Raw genomic sequence first — 25,419 nt, forward strand, 5'->3', positions numbered from 1 at the left:
AGCCAAGTTTGCCAATTACAGAAACACAGGTGGCATTGTTTGTAATTTTGTGCCTCCATCTACATTGCTAAGAGATATTGGTAGATTAAATGAAAGGACAAAACTGTGGCAAATTGATTTTAATATAGGCAAATGTGAGATCATCCACTTTGGACCTGAAAAGGATAGAACAGAGTACTTTCTAAGTAGTGAAAAGCTAGAAACAGTGGAGGTCCAAAAGGAGACTTGGAGGCACAGATCTTTAAATATCATGAACAGGTGCCAAAATAATTAAAAAGGTTGATGGAAAAGGTTGATGAAAAGCTTCTGTCTAGAGGACTAAAACAAAGGGTAAAAGTTATGCCACAGCTATACAAAGTCTTGGTTAGCTCACCCCTGCAGTATTGTGAGCAGCTTTGGGCACCACACCTTAGGACAGATATATTGGCCTTGGGAGGAAGTGCCGTGTAGATTTACCAGAATGATATCTGGACTCCAGGGGTTAAATTACAAGGAAAAATTACACAAACTAGGATTGTGTTCCCTGGAATTTAGAAGATTGAGAGGATTTGATTGAAGGTTTCAAGATAATCAGGGGAACTGAGAGGGTAGGTAGACAGAAACTCTGCCCTGGTTAGGGAGTCTAGGGCTAGGGGGCATAGTTTACAAAATTAGAGCCAGGCCTTTCAAAAAGCACTTCTCGACGTAAAGCATGGTAAAAGCTTGGAACTCTCTGCAAATAGCAATTGATGCTAGGTCAGTTGTTAAACGTCAAATCTGAGATTAATTTCTTTGGTTAAGAATAGTCAAAAAGATATGAGGCAGGGGGAGGGGTACATGGATTCAGACCACAGATCAGCCATGATCTCGTTGAATGGAGGAACAGGATTGAGGGGCTAAACTCCTGTTCCTATAAAAATCGTTTAATACTGAAGTATAGAACTTGCATGAAAATGGATCGATTTCAAAATTACACAATTGAAATAAAATTATTGTACACTGAATTTTGAAATCTCATTGAAAGTCCCATAATATAACTATAACAAGTCATATATTTTTTTTCCAAAAAAGTCCAGAAATGGACTGGTCCTGCATTTTCCAAGTTGCAGAGTTCAAAATCACCATCAATTTGCAAAGCAGAGGCTACACACATTCCCTCAGAGAAAAGAATTATGGGGAGATTCCAGAACTACTTATGCACACCTTCTAGCTGTTGAGCTCACAGCAGTGTTGTTAACAAAAGACTGGGAGAGTCTTCTGCCAGCTGGATCAATAATATCATGTGGCACTCAACCGTGGAAAAGGGAGAACATATGTTTAAAATAAAAACTGTTCACGAAAAGACAAAAGTCTCCTGGTAACAGGACTCACTCAAATCTAGACCAACTATTTATTTTGCATTGTGTAATTAAGCTTATAAAATACATATTTTACTCGACAGACAAGCTTTTAACAGGGAGAGAACGAAAGGCAGTCAAAGACAGTTTAATACTCAAGAGGGCCAAATAAAAACATGATTTCAAAGGATGTTCCTGAAACACCTTGAGGATCGGAGAGAAAAAAAACAAGCACAAGCTTGAACAGAATTCTATTGCACCAGATCCTTCTGGTAGTTATAACATAGGGCACCAATTCAGAAAGAGCATCCTGACAGGTCTATCATGGTTTGTAAATAGCACCACTTGCAGTTTAGAGGAAGAACTGCGTTCTGTGGAGGGAAGATGGTCTGTGGACAATCCATGCAGCTCAAGGGCAGTGACTTGTGGCCCTATGAAGGCTAATGGAATAGTTAACCAGAAAATTTAATTCACCTTTACCAGTCATGACTCAGAACTCAAAAAATACAGGCTGTACCACATTCAGAGCAATGTCTAGTGAGTATGGAAAACACAGTTCATGACAGCTATGCCTATTTTTTATTACCATTAGGGTTGACTCTAACAAAATCACTATAGCACTGCCTGAGTGTGGGGTGATGGCTGATTCAGTTGCAGCTTTCAAAAGGCAATTGGATTATCTGAAGAGAAAACATTTGCAGGACCACAGGGGAAAGGCAGGGGACCAGAATTAGCTGAGCTGCTCTTAGAGAGCCAGCAAAGATACGATGGGCCGAATGGCCTCCTGTGTTGTAATCATTGTGATGCTAAGCAAATCAGTTTTTGACTGTTTGGTTCAAGTCAGACTAAATTTATATCGCTTAGCTTTGTTCTTTGCATGTACACTTGATGCGCATGTACTAACTGCAGTCAATGCCACACAAATGTCAATGCTAGATCTCACTCATCATAAAAAGATCAAAAAGTTTATTACACACGACAGAGTCTTGTATAGATTATGAATATTGCTACAATAAAATGAATATGTATATTTTGTCCTTCCAGTTTCAATTCTCCCTACTTTACAGAAGTGTAACAAGCATGCTCAAATGTTTACTGCTATTTGTCCGTTTGAGGCTCGAGGATGGAAAACGCATTCAACATAAAACAGCTTAACCAGGCCCTCTGAAACCTATATTGTAGGTTCAAAACGTCACAGGTAGAATCCAAAATCCAACTGACTGAGTGGATAATTGAGGTTTGCATCTCATCAAACCTTCACAAATCTGCTGTCACATGGGCCTAGCTCAGAAGGTTGTGTAGCTCTTTGCGTCACAGGCCAGCCTCTATGGGTCAAGAACGACACGAAAAGAGCTTATTCCCCACTGAATCGAAGGCTTTAAGAAATCATGCCAAGTTGGAACAGTTTGTGACTTATTCACGCAAGAAGGCAGAATGCGAAATCGTATACATAAGCTGCTGTCAGATGTGTCCAACTGATCAGGTACTTTCTGGAATATGTGATTAATGCCTACATTTTAGACCTGTTAAGAGACATTTCACAGGAAATGTTGCGAGAGAGAGAGAGGAGAGAGTGAGGAGAGAGAGTGAGGAGAGAGTCAGCACAAACCAGATCACGGTTCAGCACACAAGACAAGCTCTTTTCCATATTTTCCTGAAATAGTAAACTGCACTAAAGTTGATTTTTCCACCCCCTGTGGAACATTTGATAGAGAGTATTAAAAAAAATTGCACTTTCAATTCTTTGGCAAACTGAAGAATGATAAGCAGTACTTAGGATTCTTTTTTCTCCAAGTCACATCATGACAACAAGCACAAGCCTACAATACAATGGTCAGTTCAAAATCCAGCCTTGTAAAAAGGAACCTAATAAATTGTAATATCATAGGCGGCAACCCCAAACCAAAAGTTAGAATAACCAAAAGTGATAACATATTTGAGTGCTATTGATTTTGTTCCATCGTATTTCAACATGCCACATAAATGCATAACAGTTTTTGCTTAATCCGGGTAGATCTTGAACTCACCACCCTGCACAAATAGCTGGCGTTGCAGATCGGGCACCCGTTATAGAAACTGCTCGACTCCCAGTAATTTCAAGATAATGGGAGGCAGATGCCCAATGTCAGCGGGAAGTTTTAAATACTGCCCCATTGTGTGTACACATCATCTATACTGATCGCCTGGTGGGGTGCTGTCAGTTGGGAGTTTGTATTTGCAACACATGATCATGGTGTACAGTTATGCAGCGAACATAAAATATACATGCCAAGAGCAATGAAGATCTTAAATACTTCTATGGATGATTGTTATACCAGTTCGAGGTCAAACACTCGTTTGAGATATACGCCAATGGCAGACCAAGTTTATACTGTCAAATCAAATTCGGGGTTAGTTAACTTTACATTTTGAAAAGGTCAGGTGACAGTGGAGAAAATTAAAATTCAAAAAGTTACTAGGTCGCCCATTAGAAGTGAAACAATGAGGGCTCGACTCAACACAGTCCTACAGGATTTCCCGAAATTCAGTTTGGACTTCACACTAAATGTCGAGACGCACCTGGCATGTATGTGTAAGTGTGTGTATGAAGTTGTGCAGTAAGGCAAATTGTGTGGTCTCGCCAGCCTGTAAAAGCTGCACATGACATATACGCCAGGAGTTCTGCTGCGAGGCTGTGAAACGCATCAACCATTTCATACCAACGTGAACTTGCTTTACACGTCAGTGAACACCTGAATAACCTGCTACCCTATAACCTGTGCAATCACTTGACGCAGAATGACAGGGGAGTAACAACAAGCCCTTCCTCATTACCTAAATCGGCATGTACGCTATACTTTACTGGCAGCATGAAGTGGTTTCACCTCCGCACTGACAGTGAGTTTGGCAGCAAGGTCAGACTCCGGACCTGACCTGGCTCCAGAGCAAGGCCGACGGAAACTTCCCTCCTCTGGGGAGTCTTTCAACTTCAGCGTGAAAGCAAGCCGGTGCCGAATTTCCACAGTACCTTCTCACTGCCACTGCACATTACTGTAAACATAGCTTTAAGCCAGTTGTTAATTTTAAAAACAACATTTTTGCATTAGTAGATACGACCCCAGGTTTAAAATAAGGAAAGTTACTAGATGTGTGTACAAATATCACTTTTAAGCTTCTAGTTTTACAAAGCCTCATTAAATATTTCCAATATTAAAATGCATTGTCCATTTTAAGTTATAAAAACAACTGCTCGAAAAACATACATTTAACTAACTTTAAAAAAAACCTATATTTTTCTTATACTTTGCACTCCCTCGTCCCCATTTAAGCCAAGATATACTCACCAACAAAGGAAAATAAGCCATTCTTTTGGAACATATTTTGCATTTACCTCAACACGAACCATAATGAGAAGCAAATATACTGGGTTTTGTGCAAGTCATTCTAGTCACAGCTGATGCTAGATACTCCACTCTCCCTATTTAAATCAAACTCTGTTTCGACCTCAAAGTGTGCATGCAGAGTGCTCGAACAATGCCTCTTCTTCGATTAGGAAACGCTATAAAGTTCCAGAAAAAGATGAATTCCCTTTCCGACCTTAACTAGGAGATGTTCAACAACAATTGACGGAAGTGAGCTGCTGAGCTGGTTTAATCTGCATCATGCTCCCACACAGACTGTGTGACTCCTGCTCTGAAGGGGGAGAAAAAGCAGTGCCAAGAAACTACTCCATTTTTCGAGCAGTATTCTTAGATTTGATACAAGTACTTCTTTGTTATGATAGCCTTGTCTGAGACATCCAAGTGCCAGAAAGTCCATATTCAATAAGATTAAAAAGATGTCTAAAAGTTCTTCAATTGTATAAATTGAATTCCAAGATCTTGTCACATTCTTGAGTGGAAAAAGAGGCAACCTCAAAATACGAAAGCATTCCGAAGCGTTAGTGTCATTTTCCAAATGTAAAAACAAAGTTTTAGGATTTGTAATGCTTCTAGAGAAAGTTCAGTAGATTAATGGGGGCTTTTGGGACTGTGTTCAAATTTGGATCAATCAGCTTATCTACAGACTTTGGCAACAGCCAAATCCCATTGAAACTCAATGTAAATTAACAATTATTTCACAAAATCTATACAGCTAGTCAAATAACTTATACAGGGAATTATGCAAAAAAGCCAGCTTTCTTGTTCAGTTTGAAGATAACTAGATGTAATTTGCAAAACTTAAGCTTGTGTGCCTGGATTATCCATGCATGTACTTTTCCCTCATGACTGCTGCTGACCTGGGTTATGTCAGTTGTTTTTCTTTTCCACACCATCCAGAACCAATAAAAAGGAAAAAGTACGAACACTGATGAAGTTACAAAAAAGAGATATCATTCCATGAAAGCACTGCTGCACTATGAACTCAATAATATTCCTTAAGCACTACACATTTAGTACTGTAACTTGAACATTTGAATATAATACAGCAAACAGATTTAAAAAGAATATTTTCAAAGTTGAAATGGATACATACTTGAAAGGGAAAATATTGCAAGGCTATGGGTAAAGAGCAGGAGATTGGGACTATTTGGATAGTTCTTTTTAGAGAGAAGCAACACGACCTACTTCTATGCCGTGTGATTCTATGAACACTTAACAGACTCCAAATGCAACAAATGTAAGGCACTGCACAATCTGAAGATTCCCGATGCCCCACCAAGATGCTGCAATTTAAAACAGATATCCAGCTTGGTGCCAGTACTCAAGCAAATGGCAGTCCTAATTTCTTCAGCTGACAACAAAAGGTGAATTAATACATTTAACCAATGCAAACAAAGCCAAGTATCAAAAAACCTTTGCCTTCAAACTTTAGTACTCAGATCCCAACTGCATTGGTGTAACCAGTCCCAAACGTTGTAAGTGTTTAATTCAAAGCTACTGTGTTGGCATTCTATTGGAGCCAATCTGGGAGTGTAATAGATTTGGAAATATAGCTTAAAGCAGTATCTGAAAAAAATTGACGTTTCAAAATTTAAATGAATTATGCTAATAGACCCAACAAGACCATATAGATAATGGGAGATGGCAATGGTTTACAGCAGAAACTAAAACCACATTAGATTAAACACCACTTCAAGTAAACTTTGTAGTTCTTGTACAAAAACAAAGGAGGTTGTTTGGAAAGGCATGTGGCTCTTGATCGTCATTCCAGTAAGTGGAAGTGGAGGAAAAAAGTTAACAGATGGCAAGAGAAGGGAAAGGAACGAGTGCAGCCCTATTAGCTTCATTCAAGACATGATCAACAATGCAATGGCAGTAATCCATTAACAGCAGTACTGATAAAGCAGCATCAACTTTTATTAATGCTTCCAAGAGACATCAGAACGACTGCAAGTTATCAGCATAGCCAAATAGCACATTAATCCCCTCCTCTTGTAGCAAAGCAGGGGATTAACCGGCTGAAATAAAGAGAGAAAGCTAAATGACCATATTTATGAAAAGGTCACAGACCCCTCTCCACAGATGCTGCCCGACCTGAGTATTTCCAGCATTTTCTGGTTTTTAAATTTCAGATTTCCAGAATCTGCATATTTTGCTTTTGAATTGGGTGTGACTATTTGTAATCTTCCCAATCACCCTTAGCTCTGCCAAGATATGAAAGCCAGCAACAATGTTAAAATTAAGCATTTTAGCATTCTATTTGGACAAAAGAAAATTTGGAGCAGAATACACATTTAGTCATTTCCTAAATGGCAGTTACCTACAGTCACAAAAAAGGAGGAGTTGAGTTTGCTCCAGGCACTAAAACATTTCTTCTGCTGTATCAGTTCAAATTGAACTCAATAAACCTCAAGACTCCTGTGTTTCAAGTCAGCTTTGATTCCTATAAATCTCAGTGGCTTAATCCCACTGCTCACAAATTGCTAAAAAAAGTATAAGATTACAGAAGCATATTTTTCTTCTGTTGTTCACAATCACACATCAATCCAATTATCTCCTATATTGCTCGAATGGACCATATCACTCAAGTGCCAGCTAGAACACTTAGTTCTCTGCTATATCACGTGGGGCTGCTCCAGCTGAGACTCTTCCTGTGCATGTATTGCCTAATACATTCAGCACATGGTCTGCAGGCAATCAAGTTCCCTAGGATCGTCAAGACCTATAATCAACTCCAAGCAGATATTTCTTTTATTTTAACAAACTACCACTGGAATACAAAATATGAACGATACACAGATGTATCTAACAATGGAATTCAACAAGGTAGAACTTCACTATTCCTGTTAGCTGCAGTTGAAACCAATGATTTTTGCAGCAGCAATTGTTCAACTTCCCAGCAGTTGCCTATGCAACAAGTCCCTCTGCTCCAAAAGTAACTCATCGCTTTGTGACAGGTCAATGATGGGATTTTAAATTAATACTTAGTTATGACGGGTTATCAAAGCAGCAAGTTCATATACTGTACACTACTTTGCTGTACTCCCCCTCCAAATGAAATCCCCAACAGGCTTAAAGCCTGCATAGGAATTTAATAACTTTATAACAGAGTTCCCCTGATGAGTGAAGAACCACTGAAGGCAAGTGGGCTGAAATGTCTCTCTCTGCCACCCTATGACTCGTGGTGTTCCGCAGGGATCAGTGCTGGGACTTTTGCCATTTGTAGTATATATATATATATATATAAATGATTTGGAGGAAAATGTAGCTGGTCTGATTAGTAAGTTTGCAGACGACATAAAGGTTGGTGGAGTTGCGGATAGTGATGAGGATTGTCAGAGGATACAGGAGGATATAGATCGGTTGGAGACTTGGGCGGAGAAATGGCAGATGGAGTTTTATCTGGACAAATGTGAGGTAATGCATTTTGGAAGGTCTAATGCAGGTGGGATGTCTACAGTAAATGGCAGAACCCTTAGGAGTATTGACAGGCAGAGAGATCTGGGTGTACAGGTCCACAGGTCACTGAAAGTGGCAATGCAGGTGGATAAGATAGTCAAGAAGGCAAACGGCATGCTTGCCTTCATCAGTCGGGGCATAGAGTATAAAAATTGGCAAGTCATGCTGCAGCTGTACAGAACTTTAGTTAGGCCACACTTAGAATATTGCATGCAATTCTGGTTGCCACACTACCAGAAGGACATAGAGGCTTTGGAGGGGGTACAGAAGAGGTTTACTAGGATGTTGCCTAGTCTGGAGGGCATTTGCTATGTGGAGAGGTTGGATAAACTCAGATTGTTTTCACTGGAACGACGGAGGTGGAGGGGTGACATGATAGAGGTTTACAAAGTTATGAGCGGCATGGATAGAGTGAATAGTCAGAAGCTTTTTCCCAGGATGGAAGAGTCAGTTACTAGAGGACATGGGTTTAAGGTGCGAGGGGCAAAATTTAGAGTGGATGTGCGAGGCAAGTTCTTTACACCGAGGGTGGTGAGTGCCTGGAACTTGCTGCCGGGGGAGGTGGTGGAAGCAAGTACGATAGTGACTTAAGAGGCATCTTGACAAATACATGAATAGGATGGGAATAGAGGGATACGGTCTTCAGAAGTGCAGAAGGTTTTAGTTTAGGCAGGCATCAAGATTGGCGCAGGCTTTGAGGGCCGAATGGCCTGTTCCTGTGCTGTACTGTTCTTTGTTCTTTGTACACTGTCGGAGGTTATATTTTATTTTTTAATTTTACTTAGTGATACAGCACTGAAACAGGCCCTTCGGCCCACCGAGTCTGTACCGACCAACAACCACCCATTTATACTAATCCTGCATTAACCCCATATTCACTATCCGATCCCCACCATTCTCCTACCACCTACCTACACTAGGGACAATTTACAATGGCCAATTTACCCATCAACCTGCAAGTCTTTGGCTGTGGGAGGAAACCGGAGCACCCGGTGGAAACCCACGCAGACACAGGGAGAACTTGCAAACTCCGCACAGGCAGTACCCAGAACTGAACCCAGGTCGCTGGAGCTGTGAGGCTGCGGTGCTAACCACTGCGCCACCCTGATATCTTTCAGGCGATATTATAAATAGCGGCTCTGTCTCAGAGATGAGCATAAAAGATCCGGAGAGAAGGGTAGTTCTCCAGGTGAATATTTATCCCATAACCATCACTAACCATATCTACTCATTATCTCATTTGTTTGTGGCACAAATTGATTGCCACATTTCCTACAGTACAACAGTGACTACACTTCCAAAAAAAGTCCTTCATTGGCTGTGAAAGACTTTGTATATGCAAAAGGATGTGAACGATGCCATATTAATGCAAGTTTTTCCTTTTCAGAAATCAGATTGATCCATCTTTCCAACGTGCTGCAAGGACTGTATGTAGAATTTGGTTATGGTAGTTTAAAAAAGAAATCCTGCCAATTTCACTCCTCCTTCAACCCGACTACCTCACATTCCAGGACACCACAACCAACTACCTTGACAGCACACATCAGGGCAATCAATCACAGGGGTATCACAGCCAAACCAGATTCAGATCTTACCTTGACCCCAACATCCACAGACACACAGCTCCGGGAAGAGTCATTGGATTGGATTAGATCAAGGTGCTTAAAATGCTAAAAGGATTCAATAGGGTAGATACTGAGATTTTCTCTCGTGGGGGAAATCCCCAACAAGAGGTTTTAATCTTAAAATTAGAGCTAGGCGATTCAGGAGCGAGATCAGGAAGCACTTTTTTCACACAATGGGTGGTAGAAATTTGGAGCTCTTTCTTTTCTAGAGGTAGTGAATGGTGGACAATTGGAGTTTTCAAGATCAGGGTAGTTAGATGTGTTAGGTAAGGGTCTCAAGGGATAGGAACCGAAGATGGGTAAAATGGAGTTGTGGTGCAGATCAGCCATGTTCTAGTTAAATGGCTGAATAGCCTGGTCCTGTTTTTATCCTGACTGATATTCCCCACTAACACAGAATCACAGGTCAGTCGGAGTGCCTATTGAACTGTCTGGAGCAGCTACAAATCAGCACAGCCCAGAAACCTCCAGCCCTTAACTTACTTACAACTTAACCGTCACAGCTGCAAACTTAGGGAACACAGATGTTTCTCCACCCTAGATTGAGTGTTGAAAATACCAATGAGCCAGAGATTTGTCAAATGTCCAAAAATATATATTTCTCCTCATCAGAACAGGTTATGGACTCATCTTCTAGTCCTTAAACATTACTGACTCCCTTCCTCTTTAAAAAGAAAACTTGCCATGGTTCCAGCAACAGGCACCATAGAGGGAAAATATTTGCAGGCAACCACACAAGCCAACACATGTGTTGCTCCATTATCCACTCGCACTTGAAAACTAAAAATAAATCTATACCTTCTCCACAGAAAGGCCACCTTTTATTTAAAACAATAGTAATCCAAAAGGGCAAAATATGTATAAATTCACACTTAGTGTTGGTACAGTACTGACGTTGAGTGTTAATAGGAGTTTAATTACGCTGTTAAAGATACAAAGGTGAAAGGCATTGTTTAATTCAGGACTTAGAGCAGATATAAAGAGAGCCTGCTGGGACGCAGGCGAGCAGGGAGAAGGCACATTCATGTAATGCTGCATTCTGTGAATAAACTAAAAAAAAAAATCTGCATCTAGCTGCATTCTTTATCATTTGGCTTGGATCCATACAACAGTGAGGTTCCATTAATGATATTCAACAATACAACTCAAAGAACTACACCAACAAGTGTAGGCATTTTAAGGTTATTTTGGTTATATTTCTGATGCGAGCCAAGTATTCCTACATTTGATATAGTGGTCAGGTGATTATAAAATGGAATAGCAAGAGTTGTGAGGCACCTCATGTTCTGCATCAAAGGAATCTGATCTCTATTGTACTCTCTGGAATGTCAACTTTAGACATGGAATAAGCAGAGACGCTAAGTCCAGATTCCTGACATGACATAATTTAACAAACAAGTCAAAGATCAACCGTTGGAAATCTTCAAACAGGAGATAGAGTGCACAAAATAAATACATTCCTAGAAGGCTAAAAAGTGGCACATTAAAGAATAGAGTTCCATGGATAAATAGTGAGAGAATAAAGGTAAACGCAAGATAAAAATCAGGGCTCTTAATACTAAAAAGAGAATAGCAAAGACATTAAAAATTAAAAGGAATGGAACTGGGTGGTGTGGTGGCTGCTGACTCTCTGCATATCTTTAAGAGGCACCTGAACCAGTTCTTGACTGGGAACGAGATCACCTCCTAAAGAAGGCATGTGTCTTTTATACTAACACTTGGCCCAAGTGGTCTCGTCAACTAGTTTTGATCACCGGAGGGTAGGAGGGATTTTCCAGATTTTTTTTTTCCTTGATGCCCATGATTCTTTTGCCTCCCCTACTAGATTACATGTCTGGAAAAGGTGGTGGGTTAGGGAAGAAGTGTCTCGTCATGATTCTCTTGCCATCGTGGTCTGGGGCAGACTTGAGGGACCAGCTTGTCTTTACTTGTCCCTTAATCTTTTGTGTTTGTAGAGTTATCCAACCTGGATGACGTAGTGAAATAAATCTGAAGTAGTCATGTATTCCCTATATTGTAACCACAATCATCCTGTCGTCTGTTACCCAAGACATGCAGGATTACTGGAATCCTCCTTGCTCAATATTGTACATCTTCAGGTCCAACACTGCTCATTACTTTACTAAATTACACTTTCACGTGATTGAACAATGCCACCAAAAAGCTGTAGCCAACATCAGTAATCGATTCAAAACTAGCTGCAGTAATGATTTGCTGGACTACAAGACACTTTTCTCTTTGGGGGTGGAGGGGGGGGGGGGGGGGAATAAAAAAAGCCTAAAATTAACGCGTCTTATGGTCAGAACGTCACCCTGTTGCACAAATCATTAGCATGTGTTGGAGTTACACATACGTACTGGGAGTTGCCATGAACCCAATTGGTATAAGACAAAAAGACTTTCTTATACTGTAGGATTCAAACTGGAAGAGGTAAGGTATGCCAAAAGAGTGTGTGGAAATAGAGTGACTGAAGGACATTTTGGTTTGCCTGTAACTGAGAAAATGATATAGGAATGGAAAAAGAACTGGTGAAAATAGAAAAGAGCAAGCACACTTTGTGGGCATGCTGCAAAATGGCCACAGCTGGAACAGGTGCAAAAACCATGGTTGGTTTTTTTCTATAATGGTCAATGTTAGCAGTTAAACTTCACGCTGAATTGTTGCTATTGTTCTGTTTAATATTAAACACCTACATGCGCTGAAATCTTTTCCCCAGATGTTTCTTTTTACAACCCTCGTGTCTTATGGTTCAGTGCATCTTAAAGTCCACCAAAAATTACCTATAATAAAATTCTTGCAAATAGCACACGTCTCAATCTCATCACTTCCCATCACACTTCAGCAAATCCATTGACTCACCATGAGCAACAGGAGATTGGTTGCGACATTTTAATACTAAAGCCAAAAGGCCAAGCAGGATAACAATGGAGGAATTGAAAACTTCAACTGAAGATGAAACCTACTCAAACCTTTGTTCTCACTATTTCTTCGAATCCCTTAATTTGAGTAGTCCTCATAATGGCCTGTCTCATGTTCTCCTTGACTATAAGCGTCAAGAAAACTATGGTCATCGGACAAAGTGTTGCATCTCCACCCGATAACACTGAGTAACAACCCACTGGAAGTGGTGATCAAATTCTGCTACCTTGGAGCCATGGTGATAGACAATCTGCCCCTTGATGCAGAGCTCAATATACGCATAGAAAAAGCAGCTACCGCCTTTGGCCGACTTGTTAAACATGCATGGGATAACACCAAGCTGTCCCTTAGGACCAAGGTGATTGTTTATAAGGCCGGTGTTCTCAGCACCTTGCTGTATGGCTGTGAAACATTGGAAAAAAAAACAAATTTCCATCTTCGCTGTCTGCAACACATTACGGATATATCCTGGCAGGACAAAATCACAAATGCGGCAGTCCTCTCAAAGGCAGAGCTCCCAATTGCGTTGGCACTAATCAAACAGAGGTGGCTTCGGTGGATCGGATACGTCTGCAGGATGGAAGACTATCACATACTCAAGGACCTTCTGTATGGTGAGGTAGCCAGGGCCAGACAGCCAGTGGGGCGCCCAATGCTCCACTTCAAGGATGCTTACAAGCGTGACATGAAGGCTCTAAATATCGACCATCGCACCTGGGAGTCATTAACTGGGGAAAGAGGGAAATGGTGACATATCCTCTGGACTGGCATGAACTACCATGATGACCAGTGGCTCCAGCAGCTTGGCAACAGGCACCAAAGCTGAAAACAACAGCTCATAGTATCACTTGGCAGCTTCACATGTGGCACTTGTGGTAGAATCTGCCTCTTCAGGTTGGCCTTCACAGCTATCAGCAAAGGTGCATGAAGAGAAGACACCCCACTTAAATGGATTGTTTGCTGCATGTCCATCATCTTTTGTAGATGGAAGGATGCCAACCACACAACCTTTGTAACTGGCAGCCAGCCAGCTATAACATTTAAAAATACACTGTTTTCAACAAAGTTCACTGAATAATATATAGCATTTGGTTTGTCATTCTAGTTTTGAAATATTCAATGATTCAAGCATTTGCAGCACTGTGGTCTTAACAATGATGATTAAATTATGTTAAGTAAACCTGTCAGAAATGTAAGGAATGCGAGCTCTATACATGACGAACTGTATCCTAGCACAAAGTCTCAACACTATTGCCATGGAATCAGTTATCCATTCCCCTTGCTTACATGAAACAAAGCTGCCCCACCCTCACGAAGCTTCCCAGCAAAATGGACAGTATCACAGCTGAAAGAGAAATATGTTCATAAGATATACTGTAGATTTACACCAACTGAAGTCCAGCATTTGGAATAAACTTCACATTTCAGATGAATCAGACAACAAAGAGCCAGGAAAGTAAAATCGATGAAGCTGAGCTGGGTCTCCTAGTAACAGGTAAACACTTGCAATATATTACACAGTTGCTGGAGAATGTAGATTTTCACCTTCAAATCTAAGCTGATCATTCTGACACTATACTTAGCAGTTTTAGATCAAAATGGATTTGCAAATATTTATGAATACTCAGCTTCATAGCTGCACTCAAGATTCAAAACATGGAGTAATATTTGTGCAGCACAACTGATATGAATTCTGGAAATAAAGCATCAGATATTTACATTTGTTTTTCATATTTTGCATTTCAATGCTGGAACTTTGTCTTCAAAATTCCAGTTGACAAAACTACTTCCTGTTGCTACTGCATGTAAAACCTTTGCACTTGTGGATGCAAGTCTGCATTTAAGAATGACGCTCCATTGATCACTTATTAAACTCTCTCAATGGAGGTGAACCCAAGGTTGCTAAATTTTGATTATACATATTCCTAGGTTTCACATGACTGACTGCCTTCAACCACCCCAACTAGTTAAACAGCTTCTCATCCCCTTCAATGTCCTTTGTGTCAAGGGACAGCAAAATCAGAGGGGGGGGAGGAAAAAGAGAGAGGGGGAAATCAGCCTAAATTAGGACACATGAAATAGTTTAATCGCCTGCTGACATTTAATGTGCAGGCTCACAGGTGAATAAAAAAGGTCACTTGGGCAACATACCAAAGTACAACTGGAACACATCGAAGCTAAACCTACTGAAAGGAGCCAAAACATTAAAGAGGCAGAGAGGAAGGGGAAAAAAATTTAAAAAATAAAGTTGCAACCCATCTAAAATAGTCAGATTGAAATCATGGAGACTTTTAAATAACATTTTATCTCAATCTAATCATATGCAAAATGCAAAGGATATAATGGGTTCATTATGTGTCATTTTCTGCTTCTAGCTCATTTCCCGGCGGAGCAGCAGGAGAAGGTAGCGACTCTTCGGTGGGTGAGTGAAGGCATCAGGAGCTGTGTTTTAAAAGTAAGTACTTACTGTTTTACTTACTGTTTTCCTTGTCTTTGAGTTTCTTTTGGCGCCGGAGGAACCGGAAGCTGGTCGGCAGCGAGGACTCCTGGGTAGGTATTTTCCTTAAAGGTGCGGAGCTCCGTGGACTCGGCCTCATTTCCCGGCGGAGCAGCAGGAGAAGGTAGCGACTCTTCGGTGGGTGAGTGAAGGCATCAGGAGCTGCAGTGACCGGGCCTCTGGCACGGGGTCCTGCACTGTGGCTCAGAAGGGAAGGAGGGAGAATGGGAGAGCACTAGTCATCGGGGACTCGATGGTGAGGAGTACGGACAGGCGGTTCTGTGGGCGCAGGCGAGACGCACGGATGGTTTGTTGCCTCCCTGGTGCCAGGGTCCGTGATGTTTGTGATCGCGTCTTCAGGATCCTTAAAGGGGAGGGGGAGCAGCCAGAGGTCGTGGTGCACATTGGCACCAACGACGTAGGAAGGAAGGGTGGCACAGATGTTAGAAGTGAGTTTAGGGAGTTAGGCTGGAAGCTGAAAGCTCGGACGGACAGAGTTGTTATCTCTGGTTTGTTGCCGGCGCCACGTGATAGTGAGGCTAGGAATAGGGAGAGAGCACAGCTGAACACGTGGCTGCAGGAATGGTGTAGGAGGGAGGGCTTCCAGTTCTTGGATAATTGGACTGCATTCTGGGGAAGATGGGACCTGTTCAAACAGGACGGGCTGCATCTGAACCAGAGGGGCACCAATATCCTGGGAGGGAGGTTTGCTAGTACTGTTCGGGAGGGTTTAAACTAGTTTGGGAGGGGGATGGGAACCGGACTTGTAATCCAGGGACCAGTGGGTCCACTCAGAAAGACAAAGAGTGTAGTGAGGTATTGGGGAAGGTAGCACTGTCGCAGAGGACAGATGGGCACGGAGAAGGGTTAAAGTGCGTATACTTCAACGCAAGAAGCATCAGGAATAAGGTGAGTGAATTGAAGGCGTGGATGGGCACTTGGGACTACGATGTTGTGGCCATCACTGAAACGTGGATAGGTGAGGGGGAGGAATGGTTTTTGGAGGTACCTGGTTATAGATGTTTTCATAAGATTAGGAATGGTGGTAAAAGAGGTGGGGGGGTGGCATTGTTAGTTAGAAGTAGTGTAACAACTGCTGAAAGAATTTTCGAGGAGGATCTGCCGACTGAGGCACTGTGGGTTGAGGTCAGGAACAGGAAAGGAGCAGTCACCTTGATGGGAGTTTTCTATAGGCCCCCCAATAGCAGCAGGGAGGTGGAAGAGCAGATTGGGAAACAGATTTTGGAAAGGAGCAGAAGTCACAGGGTAGTAATTATGGGGGATTTCAACTTCCCAAATATTGATTGGCAACTCTTTAGATGGAATAGTTTGGATGGGGTAGTGTTTGTGCAGTATGTCCAGGAAGCTTTTCTGACTCAGTATGTAGACTGCCCGACCAGAGGGGAGGCAATATTGGATTTGGTACTAGGTAATGAACCAGGGCAAGTGATAGAGCTGTTGGTGGGCGAGCACTTTGGAGATAGTGATCACAATTCTGTAGCATTCACTGTGGTAATGGAGAGGGATAGGTATGTGCAACAGGGCAAGGTTTACAATTGGGGGAAGGGTAGATATGATGCTGTCAGGCAGGAACTGAGGAGCATAAGTTGGGAGCATATGCTGGCAGGGAAGGGCACGGTCGAAATGTGGAACTTTTTCAAGGAGCAGATAGTAGGGGCCATTGATAAGCATGTCCCTGTCAGACAGGGAAGGGATGGTCATGTGAGGGAACCGTGGTTGACAAGAGAGGTTGAGAGTCTTGTTAGGAAGAAGAAGGATGCGTATATAAAGTTGAGGAAAAAGGGCACAGGCATAGCTCTGGAGGGATACAAGATGGCCAGGAGGGATCTGAAGAAAGGGATTAGGAGAGCTAAGAGAGGGCATGAAAAATGCTTGGCGGGTAGGATAAAAGAAAACCCCAAGGCCTTTTACGCGTATGTCAGAAATATGAGGATGACTAGGGGGACCGTAGGTCCGGTCAAGGACAATAGCGGGAGACTGTGTGTTGAGCCGGAAGAGATAAGTGAGGTTTTGAATGAGTACTTCTCTTCGGTATTTACGAATGAGAAGGGGTGTATTACTGAAGAGGACGGTGGGAAGCAGACTGGTAAGCTCGAGGAAGTGCTCGTTAGGAGGGAAGATGTGTTGGGGTTTTTGAATAACTTGAAGATAGACAAGTCTCCCGGGCCTGACGGGGTATATCCAAGGATGTTATGGGAAGCAAGGGATGAAATTGCAGAGCCGCTGGCAATGATCTTTTCATCTTCTCTGCTGACGGGGGTGGTACCAGGTGATTGGAGGGTGGCAAATGTTGTGCCCCTGTTCAAGAAAGGGAATAGGAACAACCCTGGGAATTACAGGCCAGTTAGTCTTACTTCGGTGGTAGGCAAGTTGATGGAAAAGGTGCTGAGGGATAGGATTTCTGAGCATCTGGAAAGACACTGCTTGATTCGGGACAGTCAGCACGGTTTTGTGAGGGGTAGGTCTTGCCTCACAAGCCTGATTGAATTCTTTGAGCAGGTGACCAAGCAAGTGGATGAGGGTAAACCAGTGGATGTGGTGTACATGGATTTTAGTAAGGCATTTGATAAGGTCCCCCATGGTAGACTTATGGAGAAAGTCAGGAGGCATGGGATAGTGGGGAATGTGGCCAGTTGGATTAAGAATTGGCTAACTGATAGAAGGCAGAGAGTGGTCTTAGATGGTAAATACTCAGCCTGGAGCCCAGTTACCAGTGGCGTGCCGCAGGGATCAGTTCTGGGTCCTCTCCTGTTTGTGATTTTTATTAACGACTTGGATGAGGAAGTCGAAGGGTGGGTCAGTAAATTTGCAGATGATACAAAGGTTGGTGGAGTTGTGGATACCGAGGAGGGCTATTGTCGTCTGCAAAGGGACTTGGATAGGTTGCAGTGCTGGGCTGAAAAGTGGCAGATGGAGTTTAACCCTGAAAAGTGTGAGGTCGTCCATTTTGGAAGGACAAACATGAATGCAAAATACTGGGTTAACGGTAGGGTTCTTGGGCATGTGGAGGAGCAGAGAGACCTTGGGGTCTATGTGCATAGATCATTGAAAGTTGCAACTCAAGTGGATAGGGCTGTGAAGAAGGCATATGGGGTGTTAGCGTTCATTAGCAGAGGGATTGAATTTAAGAGCCGTGAGGTGATGATGCAGCTGTACAGGACCTTGGTAAGGCCTCATTTGGAGTACTGTGTGCAGTTCTGGTCGCCTCATTTTAGGAAGGATGTGGAAGCCTTGGAGAGGGTGCAGAGGAGATTTACCAGGATGTTGCCTGGAATGGAGAATAAGTCTTACGAGGAAAGGCTGAACATTCTAGGCCTCTTCTCATTAGAACGGAGAAGGATGAGGGGTGACATGATAGAGGTTTATAAGATGATCAGGGGAATAGATAGGGTAGACAGTCAGAAACTTTTTCCCCGGGTGGAGCAAAGCGTTACAAGGGGTCATAAATTTAAGGTGAAGGGTGGGAGATATAAGGGGGATGTCAGGGGAAGGTTCTTTACCCAGAGAGTGGTCGAGGCATGGAATGCCTTGCCCGGGGAAGTTGTTGAGTCAGAAACTTTAGGGACTTTCAAAAGTCTTTTGGATAGGTATATGGATAAAGGAGAATGATGGGGTATAGATTAAATTGTCCTTGACAGAGGACAAAGGATCGGCACAACATTGTGGGCCGAAGGGCCTGTTCTGTGCTGTATGTTCTATGTTCTATGTTCTATGTACTGCAGCAAATTTATTAAGTACAACAGTCTCATCTCCGGCAAGGTTCCATCCTTGGCCTCCATTGCAGCAAAGAAACCAGTAATTTGACCCAACTAACTTGTGCTATTTACAGCCTACGAGTCTCCTTCGATTCCATCTATCTCATCTCAGCCTTTCAGTATATCTTTCTATTCCTTTTCTCCTAGTTTCCTTTTGAAAGCATCCAAACTGTACTTGCATCAACCTCTTCCTGTGGTAATGAGTTCCACATTCTAACCAGAGTAAAGAAATTTATCATTTAATTATTTGCTTCATTAATAACTTATTTATGGCCATTACAAAAGGAAATACTGCAGATGTTGAAGTAAAAAAAACCCTGAAATAATAAAGACATCTGACAAAAGGTAAATCGACTTGAAAAGGTTAGCTCTGTTTCTCTTTCTACAGATGCCACCAGACCTAAGTATTTTCAGGATTTTCTGTTTCTTTTTGTATTTATGGCCCCTATTTTTGCATTGATACAGTTTGGCATCATCTGCAAATTGATAAGTTAATTGTTCCCAAGTCCAAATCATTAATTGCTCCTTGTAGAACACTGCTCTCTACCTTCCTCAAACCGAAAATAATCATTGACTCCTAGTTTCAGCCTTTTTATTTTTTTTTAAATAAAAGCCAATTTGCCATCCAGCTACCTGTCCCATGACTCCACACGTCCCTAATATCTTTGTCGTGAGCCTGCCGTGTGGTACGACCTTAGCAAAGGCCTTGTGAAAATCCAAGTATATGACATCTACAACATTACCCTGGTCTACTCTTTCCAGCCTTTTGGAATCCATACTATTGGACTATAGACCCCTAAATAGTGAGAGGGAGATAGACGAACAAATATGTAGGCAAATTTCTACATGCAAAAACTAGGCAATAATAGTTGGGGATTTCAATTACCCCAATATCAACTGGGATACAAAGTGTGAAGGGCACAGAGGGGACAAAATTCTTGAACTGTGTTCAAGAGAACTTTTTTAGCCAGCATGTAACAAGCCCAACGAAAGGGGGCACAATTCTAGATTTAGTCTTTGGTAATGAAGCTGGGCAAGTGGATGAACTAACAGTGAGTGACCATTTTGGAGATGGTGACTATAATCATGGAAAAGGACTAGGATAAAACAGGGAATACAAGTCCTAAATTGAGGGGGGCAGGAGACACATTTTACAAAACAGAGGTGAGCTGGCAAAAGTGGACTGGATACAGCTACTTGAAGGAAAATCAGTGACAAACCAGTGAGGGGCATTCAAAAACGAGATACTACAGGCACAGTATAGGCATGTCCCCACAAAGATAAAAAGGGTGGTATTGCCAAATCTAGAGCCCCCTGGGCTGTTCTGTAAGAAGCTTACAGGATAAGATAAAGCAGAAAAAGAAAGCTGATGATCACAAAATGTAATACTTTAAAAGCCAAGAGGAGTATAGAAAGTGCAGGGTGAAGTAAAGGAAATTAGAAAAGTCAAGAGAGGACATGAAAAATTATTGGCAGGTAAAATGAAGGAAAGCCCGAAGATGTATCACTACATTAAGAGCAAGAGAATAAGCAAGGAAAGGGTAGGGCCTATCGGAGATGTACAAGGGAACTTGTGTGGATGCAGAAGATGTGGGCAGGGTTCTTGATGAGTTTTTTGTCTCTTCACAAAAGGAGGGGGATGATGCAGACATTGCAGTAAAAGAGGAGTGTGAAATACTAGATACGATAAAACATAACGAGAGGGGAAGTACTAGAGGATCGTACATACTTGAAAGTGGTTAAATCACCAGGCTGAATGTATTGCATCACAGGTTGTTAAAGGAAGCCAGGGAGGAAATAGCAGATGCTCTGAGGATCATCTTCAAATCCTCACTAGATACAGGCGAGGTACCAGACAATGGGGGTCTGCAAACATTGTACCATAGTTTAAAAAGGGTCTGAGGGATAGGCCAAATAATCATAGGCCGGTCAGTCTGACCTCTGTGGTGAGTAAATTATTAGAATCAATTCTGAGGGACAGGATAAACTGCCACTTAGAAAGTCACAAATTAATCAGGAATAGTCAGCATAGATTTATAGAGTCATACAGTCGTACAGCATAGAAATAAGCCCTTCGGCCCAACGCGTCCATGCCGACCATAATGCCCATCTATACTAATCCCACCTGCCTGCATTAATTCCACATCCCTCTATGCCTTGCTCATTCAAGTACCTGTCCAGATGCCTCTTAAATGTTGCTACTGTTCCTGCCTCCACCACCTCCTCAGGTAGCTCATTCCAGATACCCACTATTCTGTGTGTGAAAAATTTACCCCTTCGATCCCCTTTAAACCTCCTCCCTCTCACCTTAAATCTATGCCCTCTAATTTTAGTCACCCCTACCATGGGAAACAGACTCTGGATATCTACCCTATCTATGCCTCTCATAATTTTATAGACCTCTATCATGTCCCCTCTCAGCCTCCTTCGCTCCAGGGAAAACAGACCCAGCCTATCCAATCTCTCTTTATAACTCAAGCCCTCCAAACCAGGCAACATCCTTGTGAATCTTTTCTGCACCCTCTCTAGCTTAATCACATCTTTCCTGTAGTGCGGCAACCAGAACTGCACACGGTACTCCAAATGCAGCCTAACCAACATTATGTACAACTGTAACATGACATCCCAACTCTTGTACTCAATTTGTTAGGGGAAGGTCATGTCTTACTAACCTGATTGCGTTTTTTGAGGAAGTAGTAAAGGAGGATTGAGGAGGGTAGTGTAGTGGATGTGATGTACATGGATTTTCGTAAGGCATTTGATAAGGTCCCACATAGCAGACTGGTCAGTAAAATGAAAGCCCATGGGATACAGGGGAAGGTGGCAGGATGGATCCAAAATTGACTCAGTGACAGGAAACAAAGTCAACGTTGACTCCAGGATGGTGTGTTGCCTCCCTGGTGCCAGGATCCAGGATGTCACTGAACAGCTGCAGGGCATCCTGAAGGGGGAGGATGATAAGGCAGAGGTCATGGTACATGTTGGTATCAATGACATAGGTAGAAAAAGAGTGCTGACTTGGGTTGCATTAGAATGCTATAGTGGAAGTTTGGTAACTGGGGAAGTGAGGAGCTCCTTTCATTTCCTACCGGTCCTTAAAGTGAGGGGAACAGAGAGCTTCCAAAGAGCACAGCTAACTGGTGAGTAAGTCCTGGTGGGTATTTTTCAAAGTGGATTGAATTGTCAGTCATTGTTTTAGCAAGATTTAATTGCTTTTTAAATTATAATCTTCGATAGTTTTAAATTTAAAGGGTTTAGTCATGGCAGGAGAGCTCCTCTTGCTGCATGTGGGAATCTGGGAACATTTCCAGTCCCTGAGACCAGCATGCGTGCAGGAAGTGTGTCCAGCTGCAGCTCCTGGAAGCTCGGGTTTCAGAGCTGGAACGGCGGCTGGAAACACTGTGGAGCATCTGCGAGTCTGAGAGCATTGTGGATAGCACGTATCGAGAGGTGGTCACACTGCAGCTGAAGGGACTTGAGGAAGGAAGGGAATGGGTGACCACCAGGCAGTCCAAGAGAAACAGGCAGGTAGTTCAGGAGTCCCCTGGGGTCCCGCTTGCAAATTGGTAATCCATTTTGGAGGTTGATGAGGCTGGTTCCTCCAGGGAGTGCGGACAGAGCCAAGCTTCTGGCACCGCAAGCAGCCTGTCTGCACAGGAAGGGGGAAAGAGAGGAAGAGCAATAGTAATAGGGGATTCTACAGTCAGGGGAACAGATAAGCTCCACTGTGGCAGTCAACGTGACTCCAGGACGGTGTGTTGCCTCCCTGGTGCCAGGATCCAGGATGTCACTGAACGGCTGCAGGGCATCCTGAAGGGGGAGGGTGATAAGGCAGAGGTCATGGTACATGTTGGTACCAATGACATAGGTAGAAAGAGGGATGAGGTCTTGCATCAAGAATTCAGGGAGTTAGGCAGTAGACTAAAAAGCAGGACCTCTCGTTGTAATCTCTGGATTACTCCCAGTGCCACGTGCTAGCGAGTATAGAAATAGGAGAATAGCACAGATGAATGCGTGGCTTAAGAGTTGGAGCAGGAGGGAGGGTTTTAGATTCCTGGACCACTGGGACCAGTTCTGGGGAATGTGGGACCTTTACAAGTGGGACTGTCTACATCTGAACCAGAGGGGGACTAACATCCTTGCTAGTGGGTTTGCTAGTGCTGTTGGGAGGAGTTTAAACAAATTTGGCAGGGAGAGGGGATGCAGACTCCTAGCAGAATAGGGACACAGCTAAGCACAGGAAAGCAAACAAGTCAGAGGGAATACAGTGGAAGTAAGTTTCAAGGGAGTAAGACCAGGATGGAAGGCCTCTACTTTAATGCCAGGGGTATTGCAGGTAAAACAGATGAGTTAAGGGCAATGATTGACACGTGGAATTGTGATATAGCCATCACGGAGACATGGTTGGGGGAGGGGCAGGATTGACAGCTCAATATCCCAAGATATAGAATCTTTAGGCGAGACAGAGGAGGGGGCATTGCCATATTAATTAAGGAGTCAGATACTGCAGTAAGGAGAGATGATATCTTGGAGGGGGCATCAAATGAAGCTTTATGGGTAGAGTTTAGGAATAAAAAATTGACAACCACACTGCTAGGTGTTTATTATAGACCCCCAGATAGTCAGCATGAAATATAGGAGCAAATATGTGCACAATTTGCAGAGATGTGTAAAAATAATAGGGTAATTATATTAGGTGATTTCAACTTTCCCAACATTAATTGGGATAGTCATCATATTAAGGGCTTAGATGGAGTGGAGTTCTTAAAATGTAGACAGGAGAACTTTTTAGCTCAATATGTAGAGGATCCAACAAGGAAGGGTGCAGTGCTGGACCTAATTCTGGGGAATGAAGCCAGACAGGTGGTTGATGCGTTGGTGGGGGAGCATTTTGGTGATAGCGACCATAACATGGTACAATTTAAGCTTGTTATGGAGAAAGAAATAGACAAGTTGCAAAAAAAAAAAAGGTTTTGGATTGGGGGAGAGTGAATTTTAGTAAAATAAGGCAACATCTGGCCAAGGTAGACTGGAAAGAGTTACTTGTTGGGAAATCTACAGAAGAGCAGTGGGGGGGCATTCAAAAAGGAAATGGGGAGGGTACAGGCCCAACATGTTCTCACTAGGGTAATAGGTAGGAGCAAAAAGCCCAGAGAACCATGGATGACCAGAAACATTCAGGGTATGATAAGGAAAAGAGAAGCTTTTAGCAAATACAAGGAGAGCAAATCAATGGAAGCATTAGTGGAATACAGAAAGTGTAGGATGGAGCTTAAGAAAGCAATTAGGAGAGAAACGAGGGAATATGAGAAAGCTCTGGCTGGTAAAAGTAGGGAAAATCCCAAGATATTCTATAAGTTATATCAATGGGAGGAGGATAACCAGGGTAAGAGTAGGACCCATTAGGGACCAAAGGGGAAATTTGTGGGTGGAGCCAGAGGACATTGGTAGGGTGTTGAATGAATACTTCACATCTGTCTTCACCCAAGAGAATGAGGATGTAGATATGGAACTTAGAGAGAGACTGTGAGGTTCTTGAGAAAATTGTCATAGGGAGTGACAAGGTATTGGAGGTTTTGGAAGGCTTAAAAGTGGACAAATCTCCAGGTCCGGACGATTTGTGTCCCAGGATGCTGTGGGAGGAGAGAGTGGAGATTGCAGGGGCTCTGACCCTAATTTTTAATTCCTCTCTGGCCACAGGGGGAGGTGCCAGAGGACTGGAGAACAGCTAATGTGGTCCCACTATTTAAGAAAGGTTGCAGAGATAAGCCAGGGAACTACAGACCAGTGAGTCTCACGTCAGTGGTAGGGAAACTATTGGAGAAAATTCTGAAGGAGAGAATCTATCTCCACTTGGAGAGGCAAAATTTAATTAGGAATAGTCAGCATGGCTTTGTCAGAGGGAGGTCATGCCTAACAAATTTGATTGAATTTTTTGAGCATGTGACCAGGTGTGTAGATGAGGGTAGTGCAGTTGATGTAGTTTACATGGATTTCAGCTAAGCCTTTGACAAGGTCCCACATGGGAGACTTATCAAGAAAGCAAATGCACATAGGATACAGGGTAACTTGGTAAGGTGGATTCAAAATTGGCTTAGCTGTAGGAGACAGTGATGACGGACAGCTGTTTTAGTGACTGGAAGCCAGTGTCCAGTGGCGTACCACAGAGATCTGTGCTGGGTCCCCTATTGTTTGTCATTTTATATAAACGACATAGATGACTATGTGGGAGGTAGGATCAGTAAGTTCGCAGATGACAAAGATTGGCCGAGTGGCTAACAGTGAGGTGGAGTGTCTTAGGTTACAGGAAGATATAGACAGGATGGTCAAATGGACAGAAAAGTGGCAGATGGAATTTAACGCTGAAAAGTGTGAGGTGATACACTTTGGAAGGAGTAATGTGATACGGAAGTATTCAAATGAATG

At 42.7% G+C, this 25,419-nt stretch overlaps 2 protein-coding genes across 8 annotated transcripts in view; one reads left to right on the forward strand and one right to left on the reverse strand.

The window, feature by feature from the left end:
- Window positions 1–25,419, reverse strand: part of rgl1 (ral guanine nucleotide dissociation stimulator-like 1) — a 299,289-nt gene that overhangs the window by 189,309 nt on the left and 84,561 nt on the right. The window contains exon 1 of one of the 3 annotated variants that reach the window (XM_068037818.1): window positions 4,687–4,913. The exons of 1 other annotated variant lie outside the window; for it this stretch is intronic. In XM_068037818.1, coding sequence (XP_067893919.1) covers window positions 4,687–4,701 — 15 coding nt within the window. In that variant the 5' untranslated portion in view covers window positions 4,702–4,913. Of the gene's footprint in view, window positions 1–4,639; window positions 4,914–25,419 lie in introns of those variants that run through there. One more of the 3 variants, XM_068037817.1, reaches the window with a different exon arrangement.
- LOC137373053 (putative C->U-editing enzyme APOBEC-4) overlaps window positions 2,718–25,419 on the forward strand; it is a 77,099-nt gene continuing 54,397 nt past the window's right edge. For 2 of the 5 annotated variants that reach the window (XM_068037821.1, XM_068037822.1), the window contains exons 1-2: window positions 14,039–14,215; window positions 15,096–15,175. Coding sequence is in view for 2 of the 5 variants with exons in the window: in XM_068037820.1 (XP_067893921.1) it covers window positions 14,149–14,215 (67 nt within the window). In the remaining 3 variants the exon portion in view is untranslated. Of the gene's footprint in view, window positions 2,800–14,038; window positions 14,216–15,095; window positions 15,176–25,419 lie in introns of those variants that run through there. The other 3 variants (XM_068037820.1, XM_068037819.1, XM_068037823.1) reach the window with 2 other exon arrangements.

The sequence above is a fragment of the Heterodontus francisci genome, chromosome 8 (genome assembly GCF_036365525.1).
Source record: "Heterodontus francisci isolate sHetFra1 chromosome 8, sHetFra1.hap1, whole genome shotgun sequence".
Taxonomy (NCBI): Eukaryota; Metazoa; Chordata; class Chondrichthyes; order Heterodontiformes; family Heterodontidae; genus Heterodontus; species Heterodontus francisci.